This window comes from Ananas comosus, linkage group 22 (assembly GCF_001540865.1).
Source record: "Ananas comosus cultivar F153 linkage group 22, ASM154086v1, whole genome shotgun sequence".
Taxonomy (NCBI): domain Eukaryota; kingdom Viridiplantae; phylum Streptophyta; class Magnoliopsida; order Poales; family Bromeliaceae; genus Ananas; species Ananas comosus.
Window position 1 is genome coordinate 8757320 of NC_033642.1, and position 24707 is coordinate 8782026.

Sequence of the window (24707 nt, forward strand, 5' to 3'; positions counted from 1 at the left end):
CATGTATACAAAATCACAAGAGAGTTGAAGATCTAATTACTAGAACATCAAGTGACGTCAATAACCAAAAAAAAAGAAAAAATTATTAATTGAATTCAGAAACACATGATTCGCAAATGTTCCAATTGTACTGTCTATGAAGGATGAGAATTAACTATATATAGTATCTATATCGATAATTCTTGTATACACCCTTGATCAAATTGGTTAGATTGACCTCTAAGTCTATTAGGATGTATTAGCGTATACATCATTGCATCTCCATTGTACACCTGCGATAGTAACAAACCGCTCATCTAGCTCTGATCTTAAATTATCAATACTTTTGTAGTTTCATTCGCGCAGGAGCAGAGAATTTGCCGGAGTAGGAAAGAATCGCATCCATAATTTTTGTATGTAAGGCAGAGTTATGTTTTGATTTTATGACCACAATCACAAATCAAAAGTTCCTAAAAGGAGTGGTGTATGAGATATACTTATGCAAATGGTGTAGGCAATAATTTATTGTTTTCCCCACCTCTCTCTCTCTCTCCTCTATTTATAAGAGAAATAACAAGTTCTATTGGTCACCTTTTCCTTCACCATTTTCACCACTCACTCTCTCTCTCTCTCTCTCTCTCTCTCTTAAAATTCTCTCTCTCTCTCTCTCTCTCTCTTAAAATTGAGATTTTTTTTTTTTTTTTTTGAGAAGGTGATAAGATTGTGGGTATGTTCTCCACAGGCTTTCTTGAACTGTGAACTTGGATGGATTTTTTTTTTTTTTTTTTTCACTCTGAAGCCCCTCTACTTTTCCTTAATTATAAATTATATCATGTTGAGGAAACATAAAAAGAGTAGAGAGAGAGATCCATAAACTTGTTGATGGTTCAAGAAAGTCCTTGGAAAACATAACATATCTTATGGGGAAAATCCAAGGAAAACAAAAAAAAAGAGGTATAAATATACACCTTTGTTTGATTCAATTCTCATTTTTTGATTTTCAGTGGTTAATTTGCTCTTATATATTTTACTTATTCTTTTTCTCTCTTTTTTTTTTTTGCATTTTCCATTTCTACAATTTTTTTTTTTTTGTTGTTGTTGAGGTAGGAATTTACAACTAAAGAGAATTACAAATACTTTTTTGGTGATTTAATTATGGGTTTTCCTTCTTTTTTTTTTTTTATGGGAATATTTTTGAATTTGGATTTGTAATTTCCAAATTTGGCATCTAGAGAGTCCGCGAATTTTTCCACTTTTGTCCATGAAATCATTTTTGAAAACTTAAAACTGTTTTGAGAATTGATGGGTTTTGGACCAAAAAAAAAAGAAAAGAAGTCAAAATAGAAGAAAAAAGGAAAAAAATAAAAAAAGCTGTAGTACTTGTGAGAGCATGAATTGACACTACTGACACCAACTTTTCACACTATTGAACTTGTGTTCTCCAAATATTAATTAATTAATTTTATGTGGAATTTTCATTACATTTGGAAATCAAATTATTAATAGAGTTTAACTAATTAGTTTCAGTTCAAAAGAATTCAATTCAATTTGAATTACATAATTCTCGATTAGTTTTGGGGTTTAATTGAATTTTATTTCGTTTTCTCATTCGAGAAGAGACAAAAGAAAAAAATTAAACATAATATAATTTAATATATAATAAAAATTGTCATTAAGTTCTTTCAAATTAATCAAACTTCTATGAAGTAATTAATAATTTTTACGCACCATATTAAATAAAAAAAAACCTAAATCTCTGAACTATTTAATTTTTTATATTACTTTAAGATTTTATGGGGATCTCCTTAGTATTCTCAATCGTTTGTTTGGATCTATAATTTAATTAAGAAACAATTCTCATCCCTAGTGAAAATGTGTACATACCTTTTGTTATGAGTAATTATTTTATACACATGTTGTATCTATATATTTCATGCATCACATTTAATATTTAATAATTCATATTTTAAATTAAAATATATCCAATATACACATCTAATCATTACTTTTCATTATCTATTAACTATGCACTGAGTTGGGGTGACATTCGTATTTCAGCCGAACTTCTTATTTTCGTAAATCGATAAAAATATCTTCTTCGTTGAAATATTTTATTTTTTGTATGATCTTGAATTTTGGTATATATTTAGTTCTATTATCATTTACATACCGATATGGATCTATAAGTAAAATCCTATTTAATTGTTTATGATCTTAAATTTCGATATCAATTTAGTTTTATTGTTATTTTATGTATCGATATAGATCTATAAGTTAAATCCTATCTTAAATCGACGCATCTAATGTTTTTTTTTTTTTTTTTTTTTTTTTTTTTTTTTTTTCTTTCGATAAGCGATGCCGGTAATAGTTTTTGCAGCTTTTTGGGTCCGCAACAAGCGGGGGGGCCAAAAAGAGGAACTGGGAAAAGACGGGTTAAAGGAGGAATGTGGGGAAAAAGCATAAAAACACACACACACATCTCATGCGGGGTTCTGAATCAAGAAGCACTTTGCCCCCTTGCAATCACAGACAATGGATTGGATGGTTGGAGCCACAAACCCGAACTCTGTTGACTTAAATGGGCCAGCATCTTATCTTATGGCGAGAGGTCATTGTTGGGCCGCGTCATGTTCGAAATAACGTAAGGCTAGATGGGTCGAGTCATGTTCGAAATGACGTAAGGCTAGATCGGTCGAGTCACAATCGAGATCCGTGAGTGCTGTATCTCTACGCTTTAAGTCAATTGGTTACGTATTTATAACAGCTCAAGCTTTTGGGATTAATGGTTAGCGCCAACGATCCGACAAACTCAAATTCAAATTCGAATCCGAACTGATAAAGATAGAAAAGAAAAAATGGTTGGGGGTTGGTTAATTTATGAAGTGTTTAAAAACAATAATGGCCACCGCTACTTTTTAATTAATTTATGTGGTCCATTTCGATATTTGAAAACATTACATGTGTATATTTTTTTAAAAAAACTCATGAAAAACTTCCCTCCGTTATTACCATGCTCTACAGCAGAACCAAACAAACACTATAAAGTGGTGGATTTAGATCGGAGTCGACGCGATCCAACCCCGACCTAACCCTACTCCAGATAAATCATGTACAACGAGTTCTTTATTTCCCATGTTAGGTTGTCCCCACATTTATTTATTTATTTATTTATTTCTCTCTTTTGCTTCGTTCCACATAATATTTTAGATTCTTTTACGGTTCAAAATCTTAGTAAGTTTTGATGTAGTATTTATAAATTTACGTACCTTGACATGGAGCAAATACGATTAATCGTGGTCCCTTAGAGTAGATTCTTCCTGCATTTAAGAATATAATATTTTTTTTACCGTAACTTTTGGGTAAGTTATTACATTTTGAAGTTCCTGAACTATTGCATATAAGTTTTATTTATTTATTTAGATAAGCTAACTTAAAAATCACACATTTTGAATTTTGTCATTTATAATTAAAATTTTTTAACTTTACTATCTTATATTTTTAGATACTTTTGATGTAGAAAAGCATTGGCGGAGTTTATCATCATCACCACTAAAATAGTTAAAAATTATGCATGCTAAATTCCTAAGTTATTATGGAATATAATTCAATTCCACGGACTTTTACAAAAGAAAAGTTTAGAATTTGGGGGCTTGAGGATTGTTTTTAAATTATTTGAAAAGTTAGGGACATGTGTAGAAATCATCCTTTTTCTTTGGAAAAAATAGGGTAAACTTTAAATACTCCCTCTGTGATTTCATACTTTCTCACTTTAGTATCCTGTGGTTTTATTTTTCTCTTTTTATTATCTATTTTACTAATTTTTTTCGTTAAATCAGTAACAAAGTTAAAACTAAAAGGTACTAAAGTGAATATTCGATGAACCTAGATAAAGTATCTGAAGTTTTTTGTATATAATTTAACGAAATATTAACGGAGGAAAAAAAATCAGTGACAAAGTTAAAATTGAAGGGTACTAAAGTAAATATTCGATAAATCTAGATAGGATATCTGAAGTTTTTTTGTATATAATTTAACAAAATATTAACAAAGGAGCCGACGAAAAGAGAAAAATAAAACCACATGGTACTAAATTGATGCACTTTAAACTATAGTGTACTTTAAACTACAGGGTACTACAGTGAGAAAGTGCGAAACCACAGGTACTAAATCCATACACTTTACTTTAAATTACAGGGTACTAAAGTGAAAGGTGCGAAACTACAGGGGTGATATTTGAAGTTTTTTCAAAAAAAAAAGGTTGGGCTGAGCGCCTGAGCCTGAGACGAGCACAAGAAGAGCCGAACCGGAAGAGCCCGAACCGGGTCGGGTTCGGTCTTCTGCGAAAGCAAAAGCCCGGTTCAAATTGCGAACCGCTTCTTCTCCTCCATTCCCCCGAATCCCCCGCCCCTTCTCTTCCACGCCCATGGCGTCGTCTCTGTTCATCCGCGCCGCGCGCAAGCTCCGGGCCCCGACCCCGACCTCGACCTCGATCTCGCTCTCCCCCCTCTCCCTCCTCTCCCACCTCCAAAACCCTAGCCCCCTCCCCGCTCCTCAAACCCTAGCCCCTTCGCTCCCTCCCGCGATCCATCCTTCGACTTGGATCGCGCCCTCCACTCGCTCGCCGAGGATCCTTCGGCGGTTCCCGTTCGAACTATCCGTCGCTTCGATCTCGAGCTCCTCGGGGACCGCCGACGAGAGGCCTGGTAGGGCGGCCGATGGCGGCGGCGGCGGCGGAGGATCGCCGGCTCCGGCGGCTCCGGCGCCGTCGTGGGTGGAGCTGTACGTCCCGGCGTCGGTGCGGCCGTATGCTCTTCTGGCGCGGCTCGATAAACCCATCGGAACGTGGTTACTAGCTTGGCCTTGCATGTGGTATAATATTACTCCATCCTTTTTCTCTCAAATTATGATTACTGCGACACCTTCTTCGCACAAAGTTCAATTTGTTCGGAAGGTTTGAGTTTTTCTACAATTGAACTATTTGTTGAAGTTTAAGAGCATAGGAGGTGTTTGGATTGATGTAATTGCAGTTTAGCCCTGAATTAACTTTGTAAAGAATTGTAACATTAGCCCGGTCGTCGATCACGACTAATCCAAAGAGATCCACCTGCAAGCCATGAGCTCAAATTCTTTGAAAACAATTTCCCCTCAGAATGGTCCGAAGCCATTACGGCTGGGACAAATATCTCTACTCTCATTGAACTTGATTTACGGCTAAAAACTGGTTATTTATCCATTTACAAATAGTAGAATATTTAGTCCTCTTTTTGTTTATGAAGGTTATGAAGGTCTTTTGTGCATTTTGTAGATCTTCTGTTCCTACTAATTAGAGGAGAAAGAAGCTTCAGTAGAATGAGATTGATCATTTTTTTTTGTGTGCTATTTTATGCTGTGCTGAATGCTGTCGGAGGTGAACCTATTTTACAACTTTGGAACAGTTGCCGTATATTCGTGGGCAATCCATAATCCATACATGATATGCTTAAGAGCGAGTCCCTAGAAATAAAATAAAGCATTGCGAAGTCGTAAAGTTGGTGCGCTTGTCTTTTAACATTTATGATTTTGTGTTCGAATAATACCCGCTGAAGGGCGTATTAATCCTTTCCTGATCATTTATTCTATTTAGGTCCATCACGATGGCCGCAACACCTGGGGAGCTTCCTAATTTGAAAATGTTAGCACTGTTTGGATGTGGTGCTGTGCTTCTAAGAGGGGCTGGTTGCACAATAAATGACCTTCTTGACCGCGACATTGATAAGAAGGTACTTCCTACTTAATTCCATTGAAAAATGGCAAATTATGAAATTTTCAGATGCCATTAAATGATTTCCTAGATACTTCAGCGAGCTTCTCACCTCATCTTATCAATGTGCAAAAGGCATCTGCTCAATTTTGATATCATCGAAAACATGATTCTCTGTTGTTTCATTTTTCTTTTTATTCTGTCAAGTTTGCTGTTTGCATTTGTTTCACTCAGCTATAAATGTTTTCCTTTAATTGTTAATTATTCTTTTATTCAAAGATTAGGTGTTTGGCTTACTCTATGGTTTGCCACATACGGCGAGCATATCTTCTACATAGGCAGCTACTCAGAGGAGAAAATATTGTGCTTGCGTGCTTGCTTGCTTCATACAGAGATTTTCTTTTTTCCACAGGTTGAGCGCACGAAATCCAGGCCTTTTGCATCTGGCATATTGACACCATTTGAGGGTCTTTCCTTTCTTGGTTTTCAGCTTCTGCTGGGCTTGGGAATTCTTCTTCAACTTAATAACTACAGGTAATATAAATCTCTAGCATCCTATTTGGTAATCACAGCATGATAAGCCATTAGTGTCTAGCTTCTTATCAGCTAATGTTACGATGAAGAATTTTTCTTTACTTTTGAAGTTCCAACAGGCCTTTTCGTTGGGTAGTTGGGATTTCTCACTTAGCAGTGTAAATTTGCGATGTGTAAGGTTAAATTTGCTGGGGCCATATGAGAATTGTGCTTGGTTGTTGTTCTCCGTTGAATTTGATAAATGATGGATTTTGTTGACAAGTATACTCTGGGTTGACCATCGTGTGAGAAACTATACTGTGGGATATGTGCTTGTTGCTTACTTTTAAATTTTATAGCGCAAACAATGTTCTGAGTTTGTCTAAGACCCACTGATAATAAAGATATATCTTATTTAAATTTGTTTTATGTGACAATTTTACAGCTGAAACTCTGTTTTTTCTAATTTGATGTAGCCGTGTTCTCGGAGCTTCATCATTGTTTCTGGTCTTTTCTTACCCTCTTATGAAGAGACTGACATTTTGGGTATGTGCTAGCCATTGGTTGTAACACTGATATCATATGATTGTATATGCTGAGAGAAGTAATTACTTGTTTTAGCCTCAAGCATACCTCGGCTTGACCTTCAACTGGGGGGCTTTGTTAGGATGGGCTGCGATTAAAGAAAGCTTGGATCCTTCTATCGTCCTTCCACTCTACACTGCCGGTGTATGTTGGACGCTTGTATACGATACCATATATGCACATCAAGTATGTTTCCCCCACAGCCCTCATTGTATGCTTCTCGTGAATGCAACTGTTGTACTATTTTTAATCTAAAAACTTACTCAGGATAAAGAAGATGACCTGAAAGTGGGAGTTAAATCTACCGCATTGAGGTTTGGAAGTTTGACCGAGTACTGGATAACTGGGTTTGGTGCTGCTTGTATCAGTAGCCTAGCACTAAGTGGATATAATGCCGAGCTTGGTATGCACTTACCTTTCCTTAAGATGTCATCAATGCATAAATTTACATTTACTATTCACACATGTTTCGTACGACAGCATGGCCCTTCTATCCATTTCTGATTGCTGCAAGTGGTCAGTTAGCTTGGCAGATCTTAACCGTTGACTTGTCTAACCGTGCAGACTGCAACAGAAAGTAAGTGCATGGCATTATCAGCCTTTTTTATGTGTTGTATTGCCATGTTAAGTCGGGATCTTGCCTTGTCTGCAACTGTTTTGCCTGAAAAATCAGTACTTACTCTGTTGGCATTTATGTAATCTGATTTATCTGATGTAAAATTTTCTCCAGATTTGTTTCCAACAAATGGTTCGGAGCACTCGTATTCAGCGGCATCCTATTCGGACGCCTCGCTTCCTGAGAGGTAATCCATGCTTTAGTCAAGGCCTGAAATTTCTCGGTGTGCATTGGATAAAATCAGTGAAAACCTAAAAAGATCCTCATAAAACACAGGACCAGCTGCTGGCTCAGTAAGTCCAACAACATCTCACTGTTCATAATTTGCATTATTTATTCCGTAGATTAACATAATTTTCGCATTATGTATAACAATATGGGCATCATTCTAATTTGGTTATTAAAATATAAGCAGGTTTTGCTCTGAGCTATTCAAAATTTTGGCCCTCCGAACCATTTCTTTTTCAAACTAGTTTCAAAGAAAAAGATATATATATATATATATATATAATAATAATAATAATAATAAATTATGTTCCTTTATGTAAAATTACAATTAGATTAAGTAGCTGTAACATTCATATTCTTCATTGATAATTATGTTTTGCGAGCTGGGTTGTCTTGTACCATTGTATTTATACATAAGATTATATATTATTGGATTACATTCAACACAAATCACAAAGCACATTTGATGCTACTTAACTGTAGGATAGGGGTGTATCGTAAACCCAATTGTTCCCCCTCTTTCGGGTTGTGGATATCGGGTGCATGAGTTTCGGGTTGGGGTTGGGGCTAGGGAGCCTATAGGCCACCTCAAAAATTAAATTAAATAAAATAATAAATAAAATCAAATGTGATGTTGTTCGGTGCATCTGATACAATTTTTCTTGTTCTTTTCTTCGACACTCCACGTGACACACTTTAAGTTCCTTTACCAGGTGTACCATTAATGCTCTAAATTTTTTAAAGTAAAAATGTACGGAAACCCCTCTTCTATTTGCTACAATTTTGAAATACCCTCCTCAGCTTTAACTTCTTTGATTTTATCCCTTTCACTTTAAATTTGTTTAAATTGAGTTTTCCTAGTTGGTCAAGTTAAAAAGTTTTACTAAATTTCATAGCTTTATGAGCTATTTTAGTTACTATTTGGTCTAGTTTATTTGTTAAAATATGATTAAAATTATTAAATTTGATGGATTTATTTTTGAATTTTATAAAATTATTAATTATTTGACTAAAATTGTCCAATTCCAAAAAAAAAAAAAATCACATGATTAGAAGGTGTTGATAAAAAAATAAATATAGAGGGGGGGTCTTCATACATTTTCACCTAAATTTAAGCCCATGTGAAACCCCAATACCAACTCCAACTCTAACCTGGCACAGCTATATGTTGTGCTGTTTCACAACTGGCTTATTTTAAAAGCGCTTTTGGTCTTATACACAGGAGTCAAATAAATTGACTCATGATGACCTTAGCTGTTCCCCAATCTAAATGTGGTTGCATCTCCGCACCTTCCTTTTTTTCATTTTAGGTTGAAAATATAGTTAATTTTCAAGTAGACCTTGAATATTTCTTTTATTAGTATCTTCTTAATTTAACTATAACGGACAGTCTATATTGATGTCAAGAGTTCGAGTCTCTGTGTATGTGTGAATTTGGAGCTCGAATTTATGATTTGTGCAGATGGATATTGTAAAAATAAAAACAAGAATGATATTATAAGCTATTTGTTGTTAATTATTGACCAAACTTCTAGCAAAAATGGTGAGTGACTCCAAACATAACCAATCACTTTTTATGTTATTAAAAGTTGAGCAGTGCCAATCTAGTAAGTGGAATTTGAAGGAGCATATCTGACAACCACCTACATTAAAGGTGGTTTCAGTACATTTTTATTTTTTTATTGTTTTTGTAAATCACACTCTCTCCTCCCACTCTCTTTCCTTTTGCTCCTCTCTATAAATGGAGAAAGAAACTCTTCCACTCCCTGTCACCACCACTAGTATTAGCTCTCTCTACTTGCTAGAGTGTTCTTTCTTTTTCAACTACTCTCTACATCCTCCACCACCCAAATCACTAGCAATCTCCATGGCTCTCTCCAAACCCCCATTCATGGCTTTCCTCTTCCTCTCCATGCTTGTGCTCCAATTGGTCGATTCGCGATCTACGGTCGACGATAATTTGGTGATTAACTCCCTAAATTTTTCCAACTTTTTACTTACAAAAACATATGCTAATTAACATGTGAGATTAAACACCTGGATCTCTCTCTCTCAACTCAACTATTTTGTTGTGTTCATTTGTATCTTATGCAGGTGACAAGCAGTATTGGGAGATCTCTTCTTCAGGCACCTAAAATAGGTATATATGCCTAAGCATCTACTTGTAGAGTATATTATATTTGAATGCATGAATATTTTATTCGGAACGTCTCTTGTTTTCACTCAAAATGTATGTAAAATTTTACATACAGGTGAAATACGCTGTTCTTCCAAACTTTAAGAAAACCTTATAAAAAGTTTAAATCAAAGTCCTATTAGGAATCACATATGAAAGTCCTCATAGAACATAAGTTATCAATAGATACGTTAAGTCAAATGAGAATTTCTAGTTAAGCAATCTTGGCAGTATTATAACTATATATTTCTCTATTTATATCGATATCTATACATTTATAAAGACGAGAAAGAGTCTCTTCTATCTTTAACTTTACTAATGTGATAGTACCTCTGTTTCATTAATTCTTTAATTTATATAAATATATTCTACATTATATATATGTACATTTGTATGTTGTATAAATGCCGATAAAATATCTTTGTTAATTACCTTTTTTTTTTGGGTTAATATTTTTTGGTTCTTTTTTTAGATTGCGGGGCGGCGTGCGCGACGCGGTGCAGCAGGAACTGGAAGAACAAGATGTGCAGGAAGATGTGCGGCATCTGCTGCTCCAAGTGCAGCTGCGTGCCGCCAGGCACCAGCCAGGACACCCGTGGCCTCTGCCCCTGCTACGACGCCATGCGCAACCCCGCCGGCCACCCCAAGTGCCCTTAATCATCAAATTATTAATTATAACACCCTCTTAATACGCCATTTTAAGTTAAACGACAAAATAATGACAACTTAAAACTATGCTGTAGATCGGTTTAGTTTGAGTACTGTTGAGGAGAGGGTTGGGAGTGGTTTTTATTTATTTTGGTACATGCACTGTAGTTGATAGTTTATTTTAGGGGAAACTTCAAATATCTCCCTGTGATTTCGTACGTTCTCACTTTAGTACCCTGTGGTTTAGAGTGTATCAAGTTAGTATTCTGTGGTTTCGCACTTTCTCACTTTAGTACTCTATGGTTTCAAGTGTATCAAATTAATACTATGTGGTTTCGCGCTTTCTCACTTTAGTATCCTGTGGTTTAATATTTTGTTAAATTATATACCCCGAAATGAATAATAAAAAGAGAATTGAAACCACATGATACTAATTTGATACAAAAATGAAACCACATGGTACTAATTTGATACACTTGAAACCACAGGGTACTAAAGTGAGAAAGTGCGAAACCACAGGGTACTAACTTGATATACTTTAAGTCACAAGGTACTAAAGTGAGAAAATGTGAAACCACACAGGGGTATTTGAAGTTTCCCCTTTATTTTATGATTCGTTTGATGTTTTATTTGATAATTTTTTGGATGTTAATTTGACGAGTTTCGTATACTTTTATTTTATTAACTGGAATCATGGGGAAGTGGGCCATTTGCCCGAAACCCTGACACTCGTGAATTATATTTTCTCGACTGTATTCGAACTGATCATCAATGCTGTTAAATATTATTGAAATTATTTAAATTTATGGATTACTAAGCAAATAAAATTTGGTTCATAAAAATTTAAATAGCTTATATTATACTCAATAAAACTGTTCATAAATGCAAGGAAACAATCTCTTTTGCTTCTAAAAGTATTTTATTATTCACAAAGATAATGAATTCGGCGAAGATCATTTTGTATAACGAAAATTTTACTCACATAATTGCAAGAGATAGGGAGTTCTCTCTTTTCTAAGAGAGAGAAAAATAACATTATTTGATTTAATTATTTTTTAAAAATAAATAAATTTGGTTGAAAATATTAAGTTTTTGAATATTTTACGAATGCTAGTGAAATTTAAATAAAAATATAAAAAAGCGGCAATTTTTATCTTTGATTTTTCTCACACACGTGAGCATTGCATGAATGCAACGTGATAAGTACACGTACTCCCCTCGTGCCATGCAACGAATCACGCGGCCCAAATTACTCGATCATCCGTACCTAAATTTTTATTTTTTAAATAAAATAAAAGAATCATTCACGAAGCAAAAAGTTCGAAATTAATGCCTCTGTACAAATATACAAAGACCAATTTGCATAAAAAAATTTATTAATTTTGAACTTTTGAAAAAATAAATCATTCTTTTAAATTTTCTTTTCAAAAATAAAATAAAATAATTAAAAAAATCAAAATGTGATGTTGTTCGGTGCATCTGGTACAACTTTTCCTTGTTCTTATCTTCGACACTCCACGTGACACACTTTTAAGTTCCTTTACTAGAGGTACCATTAACGCACTAAATTTTTTAAGGTAAAATTGTACGGAAACCCCCCTCTTCTCTCTATATTTGCTACAATTTTGAAATACCCTCCTCAGCTTTGACTTCTTTGATTTGAGCCCTTTCTCTTTAAATTTGCTTTTTAAATTGAGTTTTCCATCTCACAACCACCTCCATTAAAGGTGATCTCAGTACATTTTTATTTATTTTTTATTTTTGTTGTAAATCACACTCACTCTCCTCCCACTCTCTTTCCTTTTTGCTCCTCTCTATAAATAGAGAAAGATACTGTTCCATTCCCTGTCACCACCTCCACTAGTATTAGCTCTCTCTCTCTACTATAGCTAGAGTGTTCTTTCCTTTTCAACTACTCTCTACAAGTCACTAGCAATTTCCATGGCTCTCTCCAAACCCCCAATCATGGCTTTCCTCTTCCTCTCCATGCTTGTGCTCCAATCGGTCGATTCGCGACCCACGGTCGACGATAATTTGGTGGTTAATTAACTCCCTAAACTTTCCAACTTTTTACTTACAAAAACATATGCTAATTATTAACATGCATGTGAGATTAACTAAACACCTGGATCTCTCTCTCTACTCAACTCAACTATTTTGTTGTGTTCATTTTTATTTTATGCAGGTGATCACAAGCAATAATGGGACATCTCTTCTTGAGGCGCCTAAAATAGGTATATATATATATATATGCCTAAGCATCTACTTGTAGAGTATATTATATTTGAATGCATGAATATTTTATTCAGAACGTCTCTTGTATTAATTCACTCAAAATGTATGTAAAATTTGAATACAAGTGAAATACGCTATTCTTCCAAACTTTAAGAAAGCCTTCTAAAAAGTTAAAATCAAAGTCCTATATATTAGGAATCAGATATGATATGAAAGACCTCATAGAACATAAGTTATCACTAGATACGTAAGATCATATGAGAATTTCTAGTTAGTTAAGCAATCTTGGTACTATAACTATATATTTCTCTTTTAACTTTAGCATTACCAATGTGATAGTATCTCTATTTACAATTATCTTTCATTAATAATTCTTTAATTTATATATATATATATATATATATGTTTCTATATTCTACAATAAATGTTAATCAAATCTCTATATGTGTTCACTCTCTTTGTTTGGGGTTAACTTAATTTGTTTTGGCTCTTTTTCAGATTGCAGGGCTGCGTGCGCGGCGCGGTGCAGCAGGAGCCGGAAGAACAAGATGTGCAGGAAGATGTGTGGCATCTACTGCTCCAAGTGCAGCTGCGTGCCGCCGGCACTGGCCAGGACACCCGCAGCCGCTGCCGCCGCTACGACGCCATGCGCAACCCTGCCGGTCGCCCTTAATCAACAAATTATTAATTATAACACCCTCTTAATACGCAATTTGCAGTTAAACAGCAAAATAATTCTTACTTAAAACTACGCTGTAGATCGGTTTAGTTTGAGTACTGTTGAGGAGAGGGTTAGGAGTAGTTTTTATTTTGGTGCAGTTTAGTTTATGACTCGTTTGATGTTTTATTTGATAATTTTTAGATGTTAATTTGATGAGTTTCGTAAACTTTTATTATAACTGGAATCATGGGAATGTGGGCCATTGGCCGAAATTCTGATACTGGCATTCTGCTGCATTATATTTTTGGAACTACATTCGAATTGATGATCAATACTATTTAATATTATTAAAAGTATTTAAATTTATTTGTTTGATTTATAAAAATTTAAATAACTTAGATTATACTTGATGATGAGAACGAAATGAAAGTAAACAATTCCTTTTACTTTTAAAAGTATTTTATTTATCCAAAAAAATGTCATGTTATAATTTTTGCAAGAGATAGGGAGTTGTCTCGGTTTTTTTGGATAGAGAAAAATAGCATTATTTGATTTACTTATTTTTTAAAAAAATAAATAAATTTTAGTTAAAAATATTAAATGACTAAGTTTTATTTTTGAATATTTTAAGGCCTCAACGGTCATGTTTATCTTTGATTTTTCTCACACACGTGAGCATTGCATGAATGCAACGTGATAAGTACACGTACGATCCCCTCATGCCATGCAATGAATCATGCGGCCCAAAATACTCGATCACCCGTACCTGAATTTTTAAATAAAACACACGTGTCATGCACGAAGAAATTTTTAAAATAATTTAAAATAATTTAAATTTTAAATTTTTTTTTAAATAACACTATATTTAAGAAAAGGACTGAGTGTGAACTATAATTAATGGCAACGAAATTTTATATAATTTAAAACTTGCCACGTCGTCGTGCCACGTCATCGTGCCACGTGGAAGAAGATGGGCCCACAGAAACCGCCTCGCCAAGCTGATACGCGCGATGACCGGGTCCCAATCTGATCCTTTACCGCCAAAAATACTTTAATCTGAGCCGTTCATCTCTCCTCTCTGGTGTTATTAATTTGATCGAGAGAATTGAACGGTAGAGATTTGCTCTCTATATCTCAATAGTTTTTTTTTTTTTTTTTTTTTTTTGATAAGTGCAATGCTCGCCCTTGTACTATTGCGATATTACAACGCGCTCCTCTGCTTTTTGTTTAAAATTCTAGTTAACTTTTGCTTTTAACCATAAAAACCTAATTTTTTAAAAAATATTTTACTCTTTTTTATAAAATAGATTTGTTATTTCAATTTACTTTAAATAGCAATTAATTTGGAGCAAATGTCGAATTTTTCACTATCAGAAGTCTTCTTGCGATTCTTTAAAATTCGTGCAGGGTTAAAATTAATACCAAAAGTTCTTTATTCTACTAAAACATATAAATATTATTTAAAAAATATGCAGATATCAACTCACATTATCTAGAAACTGCAGGGACTATTTCCTAAATTTTACAAATTTACTCAAATTTTTCGTTCTTTATTAATAATTTCTTTTTCAAATTAATTAAATTTTCATTTTTTTTTTCTCTCGCGTAATATTTAATCTTAATTTAATCTTGAATTAATTGCATATAGGTCCTTGCAAACATAATAAATTACAAATATATACCTGTAAAGTTCAACTTTCATAAGCTATCCCTGCAAAAGTCCTAATGTTTTCAAATATATATTCCTGCCGTTAGAATGTGTTAGAAAAGTTTAGTTAATCATAAATTAAATACTTTACCTTAGTTAACTTTTAATATTTTTACCCCTCTTATATTATATTGTTATAATTTTTGAAAAAATATATTTGTGATGGCAAAATTGGAAATATAAATAGATTTCGAACTGTTCTTTAACGGTAACATATCAGAGGAATATATCTAAAAATATTAGGACTTTTGCAGGAATAATTTATGAAAGTTGAACTTTGCATGGACACATTTGTAATTCACTATATTTATAGGGACATATATGCAATTAACCCTTTAATCTTCTATTTTAAATTTTTAAATTTTGCGTGCGCGTTTAAACACACCGACCCCACCCCAAACCCCTAACAAACCCCTCTCTGTCTCTCTCTCTCTCTCTCTCTCTCTCTCTCTCTCTAACTCTTTCTCTCTCTCTACGATCGCCATGGCGCTCCTCCACGAGCTCCTCTCCCTCGACCTCTCCGAGACCACGGAGAAGATCATCGCCGAGTACATATGGTAAGCTCACGATCCAAATCGATCCCCAAAACCCTTCCCCACTCCTCGTTTCTACTGCTTCGATCGATCGATTCATTGATTTCGCTAATTTACGGTGTTTCAGGATCGGGGGATCGGGAATGGACATCAGGAGCAAAGCTAGGGTTTGTGCTTGTTTACACTCGTTTCTCCGATTCCTTGCTCTTTTGTTCTTTGCTAAATGGAGTGATCTTTGTGATTTAGACTCTTCCGAGACCGGTGTCGGATCATCGAGAGCTCCCGAAGTGGAACTACGATGGATCGAGCACGGATCAAGCTCCTGGTGATGATAGCGAAGTGATCTTATAGTATGTGTGCGATCGCTTTGTTGTTCTATTTGTTAAAAAACTTTTTTTCCCTGTTTAATTTTGGTAGTTTTAATTAATTTTATTATTACTTTTTTTTAGCCCGCAGGAGATTTTTAGGGATCCGTTCAGAAAAGGCAAAAATATTTTGGTATAATTCGCTCATCTTTCTTTTTTTTTTCCCTTGCACTTGCATGAGCACACTTTTTTTTTAATAATCAATAGTTTAAACTTAAAATCTAATTCCATAGCTATAATTAATTATCTATTTTATATTTTAAACTATAAAATATAAAATAATTTTATATAATATTTATATAAATAAAAATTATAAGTTTGAAAATTTTAATATAGATATTAAGTTGCAAAAAAAAAAAAAATCACGGTATAAAAATAAACTGTTTTATTAATAAAAATGCGTCTAAAATTATATAATATATATTTTATATATAATTTTTTTTGAATGTCGCATGCGTTAATAGAAAAGTGAACAACACTTGGGATCTTATCTCTAGGCTAGGGCTACTATACTCTTATGAGTATAGAGCACTTCGTACTCATAAATTGTTTTTAATGATGGAGCTTCCGAATCGACAATCCACTCCGTTAAATATCATCTTGAATATTTGAAACTTCTAGAAATAAATTTCGTAATTTTTTAAAATCATAAGAAAGTTCATCAAGCAGGTATAAAATGAACGGTCAAAATCGAACGACGTCTTAAAAATGGATGATTGGATCTTCAATTTAAAATCGGAGTTATTGATCTTTATCTATGTAGTGAATAGAATTTTCTATCAAAAATTCAACTGATTTCGATTCTTTTACACCGTTAAACTAGCAAATATCTCATACCGGCCGTTAAAAATTGTCAATTTTGTGACCTTTTGATCGTAAGGTAAATGATGTCAAAAAATTATAAAATTTGATTTCTGAACGTTTTAAATGCTCTAGATAATGTTTAACGGTGTAGATCGTCGATTCGGAAGCTCTATTATCGAAAACAACTTATGAGTACGAGGAGAGATCATACTCATAAGAGTATAGTAGCCGTACTCCTTATCTCTATTCAATTTTATTTTTTATTATTAAGTTATATATCTATACATATTACTATTAAAATATTAAGAATTCAATTATGAAAAAAAAGATTAGTGAGTTAAAATGGGGAAAAAAAATTAAAGATTGGGACCAAATAGGGAAATTAACTGTTGTGAAATAGGGTTGGATTGGTAATAATTGTTGGATCGGAGGGTGTTATATGTTTTTTTCTGAAAAGTTTTCATTTTTAGGTGATGTGCGACGCGTACACGCCAGCTGGGGAGCCAATTCCTACCAACAAGAGATTCAATGCGGAGAAGATCTTTAGCCATCCAGATGTCGTCGCCGAAGAGCCTTGGTATAATATTTTATTTCCTTTATAATAAAATGCTCTTTTCTCCTAAATTGGAAATATAGATTTATTTTAGTAGGTTCCTAATATGTATTTACTAACTAGTTTTACAATTTTTTTATCCGTAACACATTGGCTATAACTCATGATCTTGCTACAACAGTGCCATAGCATGAATTCTTATCGTCCACATCTTGTGCGTAGAAATTTTTTCACAATGGAAATAGAATATCATAAAATATGTATACGTTATAATATCGATTTTAATATAATTTCCATAAATGAGTGAAAAAGAGGGCTGTTTTTAGCATTTAATGCGGGAAGCCAATTTTGAAACCTTACAACAGCCACTTGTTAATTTTGAATTTTGAATTGTGATACCACCATTAGTGGTAAGAAGTTAGTGGGTGCTGTTTATTCTGGGCATTAGTTTTTGAATTTGAATCCAATTATATATAGAAAAAGTGTGTACTCATGTGGTCAACGGACATCTTCCAAATCGGAAAAAAGAAAATTGTAAATTAATTCCAAGTTATCCACATATTTTCACATGAATGAAATTTCCAGTGTATAAACTATATAAAAGTTTATTTTTATTCAATAGTTTGTAATGATTGTCCAGATTAGTCAGGACTATTTCTTCCTTTATAATAAATAATTAAACGATTAAATAGTTTGTTTACAATCTTGTTAATTGACTTACTAAACCTAGTGATCTTGGCTTAAACATCTTGCGTACCAGCTTTTGTAATATTCGTGTTCTTTTACCATAGTAAATGTCAAACTGGGTGATCCTCGTTTTATCTCAAGTAAAACAGTAATTGGGATCTGATTTTAGTAAAACTATCGAACATATGTTTTAACTTATCTCTTCCCGAATCAGGTATGGAATTGAGCAGGAGTACACTTTGCTCCAGAAGGACATCCACTGGCCTCTTGGATGGCCGATTGGCGGTTACCCTGCACCTCAGGTTATTCACTGCAGTAGCTATTTTGTTCTTTTTTTTATAACATTATGTAAGTTTTTAGCTAGGTTGTTTACATGAAAAGTGCCCAGTTTTTTTCTCTATTGATTTGCTGTTGAGAAAACTAAACCGTGCAAACTCTTCATAGGGTCCATACTACTGCGGTGTAGGAGCTGATAAGGCATTTGGTCGCGACATTGTGAATGCTCATTACAAAGCATGCCTCTATGCTGGCATTAACATAAGCGGAATTAACGGAGAAGTTATGCCCGGCCAGGTTCGCATTCTAACGGGCTAATTTTATCTTTGTTCTCTTTTATGTTCCAATCCATCATATTCAGTTGTATCATCTTATGCTTGCCTGGAAATGTTACTAGTTATGCCGAAGTAGTTGTTATTCTAATTCTTGCTGATTGATTAAATTGATTTGTACAGTGGGAATTTCAAGTAGGCCCTGCTGTTGGAATTTCCGCGGGTGATCAATTATGGGTAGCCCGTTATATCCTCGAGGTGAACACCTTGTGTTGGCCTTTTATAGCTAGAAGATAAAAGCTTTTAATCAATTTGTGAAGATCTAATTCCTCTTGTTTTGTTCCAATGCAGAGAATTGCTGAGATTGCAGGAGTTGTCGTATCTTTCGACCCCAAGCCTATTCAGGTTTTCTGCTGGACTTGGTACTTCAATTTGATTCACCGTCTTTTTATTCGACACATGTCGTAGTTGTTGTTTTGCTGTAGAACCACTTCGCTTACTATTTATATTACTCTGTTTATTTACTCTCTATGGATGGTAACAGGGTAATTGGAATGGTGCTGGTGCTCATACAAATTATAGGTGGGATTCGTAGTTTTTCGCGCCTTAAAGTCCTTTATAAGCTGCAACTTACTGAAGTATCTACATCCCATCACTTCTCTATGTGTAAAATACTCCTCATGAATCTCTTAATCCTTTCTATTCAACAGCACCAAGTCCATGAGGAACAACGGCGGGCTTGATGTGATCAAGAAAGCAATCGAGAAACTGAAGCTTCGGCACAAGGAGCATATTTCTGCATATGGTGAGGGTAATGAGCGGAGATTGACCGGTCAGCACGAAACTGCAAACATCGACGCATTTTCATGGGTAAGGATCAATCTCAACTGCAATTTCCCTACAACGTTTTGCGAACTTCAAAATATGCTTATTTCTAGTTGTTAAAATTTAATGCAGAAGACATAAAGAAATCCATCTTTCTTTGTAATCATCGGAGTTGTACCATATAAAACTACATGATTACGCATTTTAGCGATAACTCGTGTCTTTGACAATATCTGTGCTTTTACAAGGTGAAATATATATGGTTTTCTTCTTATGCTGTAAACTAATATACTTTAACAACTGCTGCAAATGCAGGGTGTCGCAAACCGCGGTGCCTCGGTTCGTGTCGGTCGTGAAACTGAAAAGGCCGGCAAAGGTATGCAAATAACCTTCATTACAACCTAAACCCGAGTTCCATTTCCCTTTGTGATTTTAAAGTTTCCTAGAAACCATATAATAACATCTACCTTAATCAATTTTCTCATGGTCATTTACATCAATTCTCTTATATGTTTCTTACGCAGGTTATTTCGAGGATAGGAGGCCGGCGTCGAACATGGATCCATACGTCGTGACCTCGATGATTGCCGAAACCACCATTCTTCGGAAATCATCTTAAAATTGGGGCTAGGATAACTTACCATGCTGCTAGAACATTTGTTCTGCTTTTATTCTCTCTCTGGTTGTTTTACGAAAAATTGCGCACAAATTAGGGTAGTTGTTTTGGAACATTGTGATCTATAATGGTTCTCTTTTGTTTACTTTGTTAGTGATGAGAAGCAGGTATCAAAGGCCAAGAGAAAAAAAAAAAAAAGTGTAAGTAGATCACAGGTTCTCTTTTCTCTCTTGGTAATAAAGCTGTAACAAGAACCAGGAAATGAAGATGAATTGGGTGAAAATGTTTCCAATTTTTCGCAATGCACATGATTCAGTTTTCGGTGCAACGTTCTTATTGACCTGAATCCGGGAGGCACGACAACCTCGCGAGGACCCCTACGAGGGGCGCGTTCCCCGCGAGGCTCGGCTCGGTTTGCTTGTAGCTTTTCCGGTCATCGGAGAAGCCGTCTTTGTCATCAGGGCCACCGAGTAAAGCTCCCAGAATGACATTCGGATCGGCGTTCTTATTACCGTACCAGTCCTCGAACCCCTCTACGCATCCGATCGGCGCGGGGTGAATGGAAACCGAAGGCATTGAAGCTCCCCTGTGGTGCACATGAGTTGGAAACCTCCCTCCATATCCTACCAAGTAGCTTATGGACTTTGGATTCTTTCCGAGCATGTAATCAACCTAAAATGATGTAATTTACTATAATGTTAGGTAGCTTAGTGCGAAAATTTTAGTTCTCCTTATGAAGATGAAGTACTACATTACCTGGGACTGGGCAAACCTGAGGATATCTAAAGGTTGGATTTCGCCGTCAGGGCATTTGAGATTACCCTTCGACGCCGACAAGTAATCCGAGTAAACCGCCAGTAAGAACGCCGCCGACGATACATACTGCATGTTGTTCCAGTCGTCGAAGTATAACAGTCCCCCTGATCAATCACTCAATCAAAATCGTCACCCGAATAAGGACCGAGATTTACGATCGAGATTCACGAATAAGGGTGTTTTCACGCGAGGGGTTCGAAGGACACCTGGGGTCATCTTGACGTCGTGGCCTTTGTTCTTCCGAAGGCACGCGCAGACGAAGAACTCGGCTTTCGCCTGGTATTGCTTGAGAACGGAGCTGTACGGGGCGCTTCCCGCTTGCAAAAGCACCTGAAAGAGCGTAAAAACCCAACACAAGTATACCAAATTTATGACAACATGCATGTTTCTCTATATAAAATAGATGATTCGATCAGTTAATAGTAAAATTGACTCTGTTAATCATGTGTGTATATATATATACCTTTGTGAGGAGAACCTGTGATCCAGCATATTTATTGTCCCAGTAGAATTCCTTAACAGCCCAACCTGTTCCACCAAATGCTGCAGCATTTTGGGATACATAGCTGAGGTAGGATTGATCATTGGTTGCTTCATAAAGCCATGTAGCTGCCCATAGCAACTCATCCTGCACCAACAAGTTCTCATTACACAAAAGAGTTCACTTTGATGATTAGTTGTGGATAATATATATGTGCCATTTGGTTGTTTGCAATTTTAATTCCTTGCGCTGTAAAACGCGTGGTGATTTTCTATGGGACGGAGGGCTCCGTCGCTTACGTGAAAACCCGTCGACGAAGGGTAGAACTTGCAAGCGAACTCTAGGGTGTCGTCGTACCGTCCTCGGAATGTGTCAGCGAAGGTGAAGAGCTACGAGAGCCAGAAAATGCGTATACATACGGGTTTGATTACTGCAATACTGCTTTCAAAACGAATTACAGTGCTTTTAATTTCGTGGGATTCGAAACCGGTAACATGTTACCTGCTTCGCATGTAAGAGGAGGAGGTTGGAGTACTTAGCGTCAAAAGGCTTGAAAGCCCTAGAAGCTGCAGCTAATGCAGCAGCAGTCTCTCCGGCCACCTCCGAGCCGCGGCGGTTCGTGTCGATCTTGTACGCCGTCCTCGACGTCGTCATGTCCTCCGCCCTCTCCCAGCAGAGGTGATCACCGTCGCCGTCCCCAACCTTTTCATTTTAAGATCCATTATATGCACCATGAAAATGTTAAGTCCAAAAATTTTAAACGCTTGTTGAATTCGAACATAAAACGTTACGAAAATGGATGGTTCGATATAAATGAATGTATTGGAAACATCGATAAAATGTAGAATTGAAACATATGCATATGATAATACGGTGTCAGAGCCAATTTTTGCTTATTTCTTCGTTCTCCCGTTATATATTAATGGTAGTGATTGAAACCACGATATGATGAAATGAAGAAGTTTAAAGTTGACTCTGTATCATATTACTCGAAAGATCAATTTAATAGGAAACAGGATAAGACACGTATATTACCGTATATACGTATGTATATACGTACGTATGTACGTACGTACCTGCACCCAGAGGGTGTTGGGTGGTTTGTGAGCTTTGAGGAAGTAATCGGTGCCCCACCGGATTGCAGCCAAGGCTTGTTTGAGTTGGTTCGCGGCGACCGTCTCCTTCTCGAACTCGATCACGCCCCACGAAAGCATCGTCACCGCGAACGCCATCGGGAACCCAAACTTGACGTGATCGCCGGCGTCGTAGTATCCTCCGACCAAGTCCACCTACCGAGAGAATGCGATACAAGTTTTAGTACTTTTAAATTGTTATTCGAGTACTTTTTTTTTGGGTCTAGCTTCTGAAACAGCTACTCTATTCTAAAATATAAAATTCTACAAAAAAAAAAAGAGCTTTACGATCCCCAATATAAGTTTTCCATTTTACTTAAACAACACATTTATAGAAACTCTGGATAGCTTTTGTATTTCACAAAAGTCTGTGAAGGATATATATATATATATATATATATAGAGAGAGAGAGAGAGAGAGAGAGAGAGTAGGATTGCTGTACTATTAAGAACACAGAGCCAGGGGGCCTCCATGCTTCTAAGCACTTTTTGATGATGGGACTTTCGAATTGACGATCGGCTACGTTAGATTTGATCTAACATATTTGAAATATCTAGAAAATAATTTTTATAAAGTTTCGATATCATTATCGAGTGGTCGAAACGATTCAAAATCAATAATTTTTAATAGTTGATGTATGTTGTTTGCAAGTTTAACAGTGTAGAAGTTTTGTACGCCTAGTTCATTTTGCTTAATGAATGAAGCAGGTAGCTCGTTACCTCGTTCTCAAAAAAAAAAAAAAAAAGGTGTAGAAGTATTAAAATCAAATAAAATTTTGATAGAAAATTTTTTATACTATCTAGAACAAAATTAATTTCTCTGATAAAAAATGTTAGCGCTAGCTACATCATAACTTTTTGTGATATTTTATTTTCAACCGTTGATTTTGAATCCTTTCGATTACTAAGTAAATAATACCAAAAAATCGCAAAATCCATTTTCTAGATAGTTCAAATACGCTAGATTATATTTAAGGGATCCGATCATCGATTCGAAAGTTATATCATCGAAAACTACTTAGAAACATGAAAATCTTTGTGCTCCTAATAGCACGCAAGCCCTACTCTATATATTTATATGTAGATATACCAACAAAGTCATTCAAACTCATTAGTGTGTAAAAAGATCATAAAACTGTTTCAAAAGCGCATATATGCATGCATTACGCCTTGTTCGAAGCCGTCGGTGAGGGCGGAATCGCCGCGCCACTTGACGCGGCGGTCGGGCGGGAGCTTGCCGGACCGCTGGGCCTCGAAGAACAGCAGGCTCTTCTCCAGTGCATCCTTGTAGTCGAACGCGGTCGCCGTCGAGCCGAGCACCGAAACCACCGTCAGAAAAGCTAATGAGATTGAGAGCCTCCCCATGGCTCGTAGAAACGTTCTAATTAAGGATCACAAAACTTATAAGGTACGTAGAACACAACTTAATTGCGTGTTGTGTATCATATCATAGTTTTATAAGAGAGAGAAAGAGAGAGGGAGAAGAAAAAATAATAAAAAGGTGCAGTGCACGTAAGGAAAGGGGTTGGATTTAGAGCCATGCATGCACGATGAGGAGAGAGAAAATTATGAAAACTATTATAGGGTGGAGAGGAGAATATTGTTGGGTAAAAATTAAAATGCATGAATGGGCCCTCTACTATTCAGATATTGCAATTCAGTCCTTGTGCTTTTTCTTTGTTGCTTAATTATCTATTTTCCTGACTATCTGTCATAAAAATGTTGCGCTGCATGCAGTTTCTGACGATTAAAAATTTTGAATTTTCTTGTGCAGTAAATTGGCATTAAAAATGTAACACTCTGGAAAAATTGCAACCAGGTATTTTCGGAAAGGGAGTGAAAATTAATATTGTTTTTAAAAATTAGAGTTTTTTTAGCAGTCAAAAATGAAAGTATATTATATGTAAAAGTTTAGAGATTAAAGAAGCAAAATCAAAAAAAGTAAGAACCAAATTGAGATTCTGGAATACTACAGGGACTATCCATACATTTCACACAATATTGTTTATACTATATATATATATATATATATATATATATATGGAGAGAACTATTTGTAGCACAAAAGTTCAACGTTCTTTTCATTTTTGAATTTTGACTCATTTTTAAAATTTTTTTAGGGGAATGTCAACTGGTATAAGGTACGAAAAATTTTGGACTCGTTAGACAATTAATCAGGCGTACATATATACAAGTGAAAAAAAGATGAGATTTTGTGTTGGCCTCGTCAAAATCTAATTTATAATTGGACTAGCTT

General features: G+C 35.3%; 5 protein-coding genes and 1 long non-coding RNA gene across 6 annotated transcripts; 5 read left to right on the forward strand and 1 right to left on the reverse strand.

Moving 5' to 3' along the window:
- LOC109727584 lies at positions 649 to 2762 on the forward strand. Its single transcript, XR_002220797.1, has 2 exons — positions 649 to 933; positions 2333 to 2762. It is a non-coding gene; the product is annotated as an uncharacterized LOC109727584 (long non-coding RNA).
- Positions 4255 to 10400, forward strand: LOC109727454 (4-hydroxybenzoate polyprenyltransferase, mitochondrial). Its single transcript, XM_020257587.1, has 10 exons — positions 4255 to 4848; positions 5603 to 5738; positions 6132 to 6253; positions 6709 to 6778; positions 6854 to 7003; positions 7085 to 7220; positions 7298 to 7394; positions 7548 to 7620; positions 9756 to 9801; positions 10310 to 10400. The coding sequence occupies exons 1-8, from the start codon at positions 4403 to 4405 to the stop codon at positions 7615 to 7617; spliced, it is 1227 nt and encodes a 408-aa protein (XP_020113176.1). The 5' UTR covers positions 4255 to 4402; the 3' UTR covers positions 7618 to 7620; positions 9756 to 9801; positions 10310 to 10400.
- Positions 9529 to 10494, forward strand: LOC109727129 (peamaclein-like). The gene is made up of 3 exons (XM_020257029.1): positions 9529 to 9624; positions 9756 to 9801; positions 10310 to 10494. Exons 1-3 carry the CDS (start codon positions 9529 to 9531, stop codon positions 10492 to 10494), a joined length of 327 nt encoding a protein of 108 aa, XP_020112618.1.
- Positions 10965 to 13625, forward strand: LOC109727455 (snakin-2-like). Its single transcript, XM_020257588.1, has 3 exons — positions 10965 to 12522; positions 12671 to 12719; positions 13219 to 13625. Exons 1-3 carry the CDS (start codon positions 12427 to 12429, stop codon positions 13464 to 13466), a joined length of 393 nt encoding a protein of 130 aa, XP_020113177.1. The 5' UTR covers positions 10965 to 12426; the 3' UTR covers positions 13467 to 13625.
- LOC109727264 (glutamine synthetase nodule isozyme-like) lies at positions 15514 to 20218 on the forward strand. Its single transcript, XM_020257307.1, has 13 exons — positions 15514 to 15646; positions 15750 to 15789; positions 15869 to 15972; positions 16072 to 16120; positions 17262 to 17368; positions 18246 to 18333; positions 18476 to 18604; positions 18763 to 18837; positions 18931 to 18984; positions 19124 to 19161; positions 19290 to 19449; positions 19720 to 19780; positions 19929 to 20218. The coding sequence occupies exons 1-13, from the start codon at positions 15573 to 15575 to the stop codon at positions 20021 to 20023; spliced, it is 1074 nt and encodes a 357-aa protein (XP_020112896.1). The 5' UTR covers positions 15514 to 15572; the 3' UTR covers positions 20024 to 20218.
- On the reverse strand, positions 20222 to 24405 carry LOC109727262 (endoglucanase 13-like). Its single transcript, XM_020257305.1, has 8 exons — positions 23618 to 24405; positions 22394 to 22606; positions 21819 to 22019; positions 21617 to 21706; positions 21300 to 21464; positions 21043 to 21166; positions 20777 to 20940; positions 20222 to 20692 (listed from the first exon to the last, which is right to left on the reverse strand). Exons 1-8 carry the CDS (start codon positions 23813 to 23815, stop codon positions 20354 to 20356), a joined length of 1494 nt encoding a protein of 497 aa, XP_020112894.1. The 5' UTR covers positions 23816 to 24405; the 3' UTR covers positions 20222 to 20353.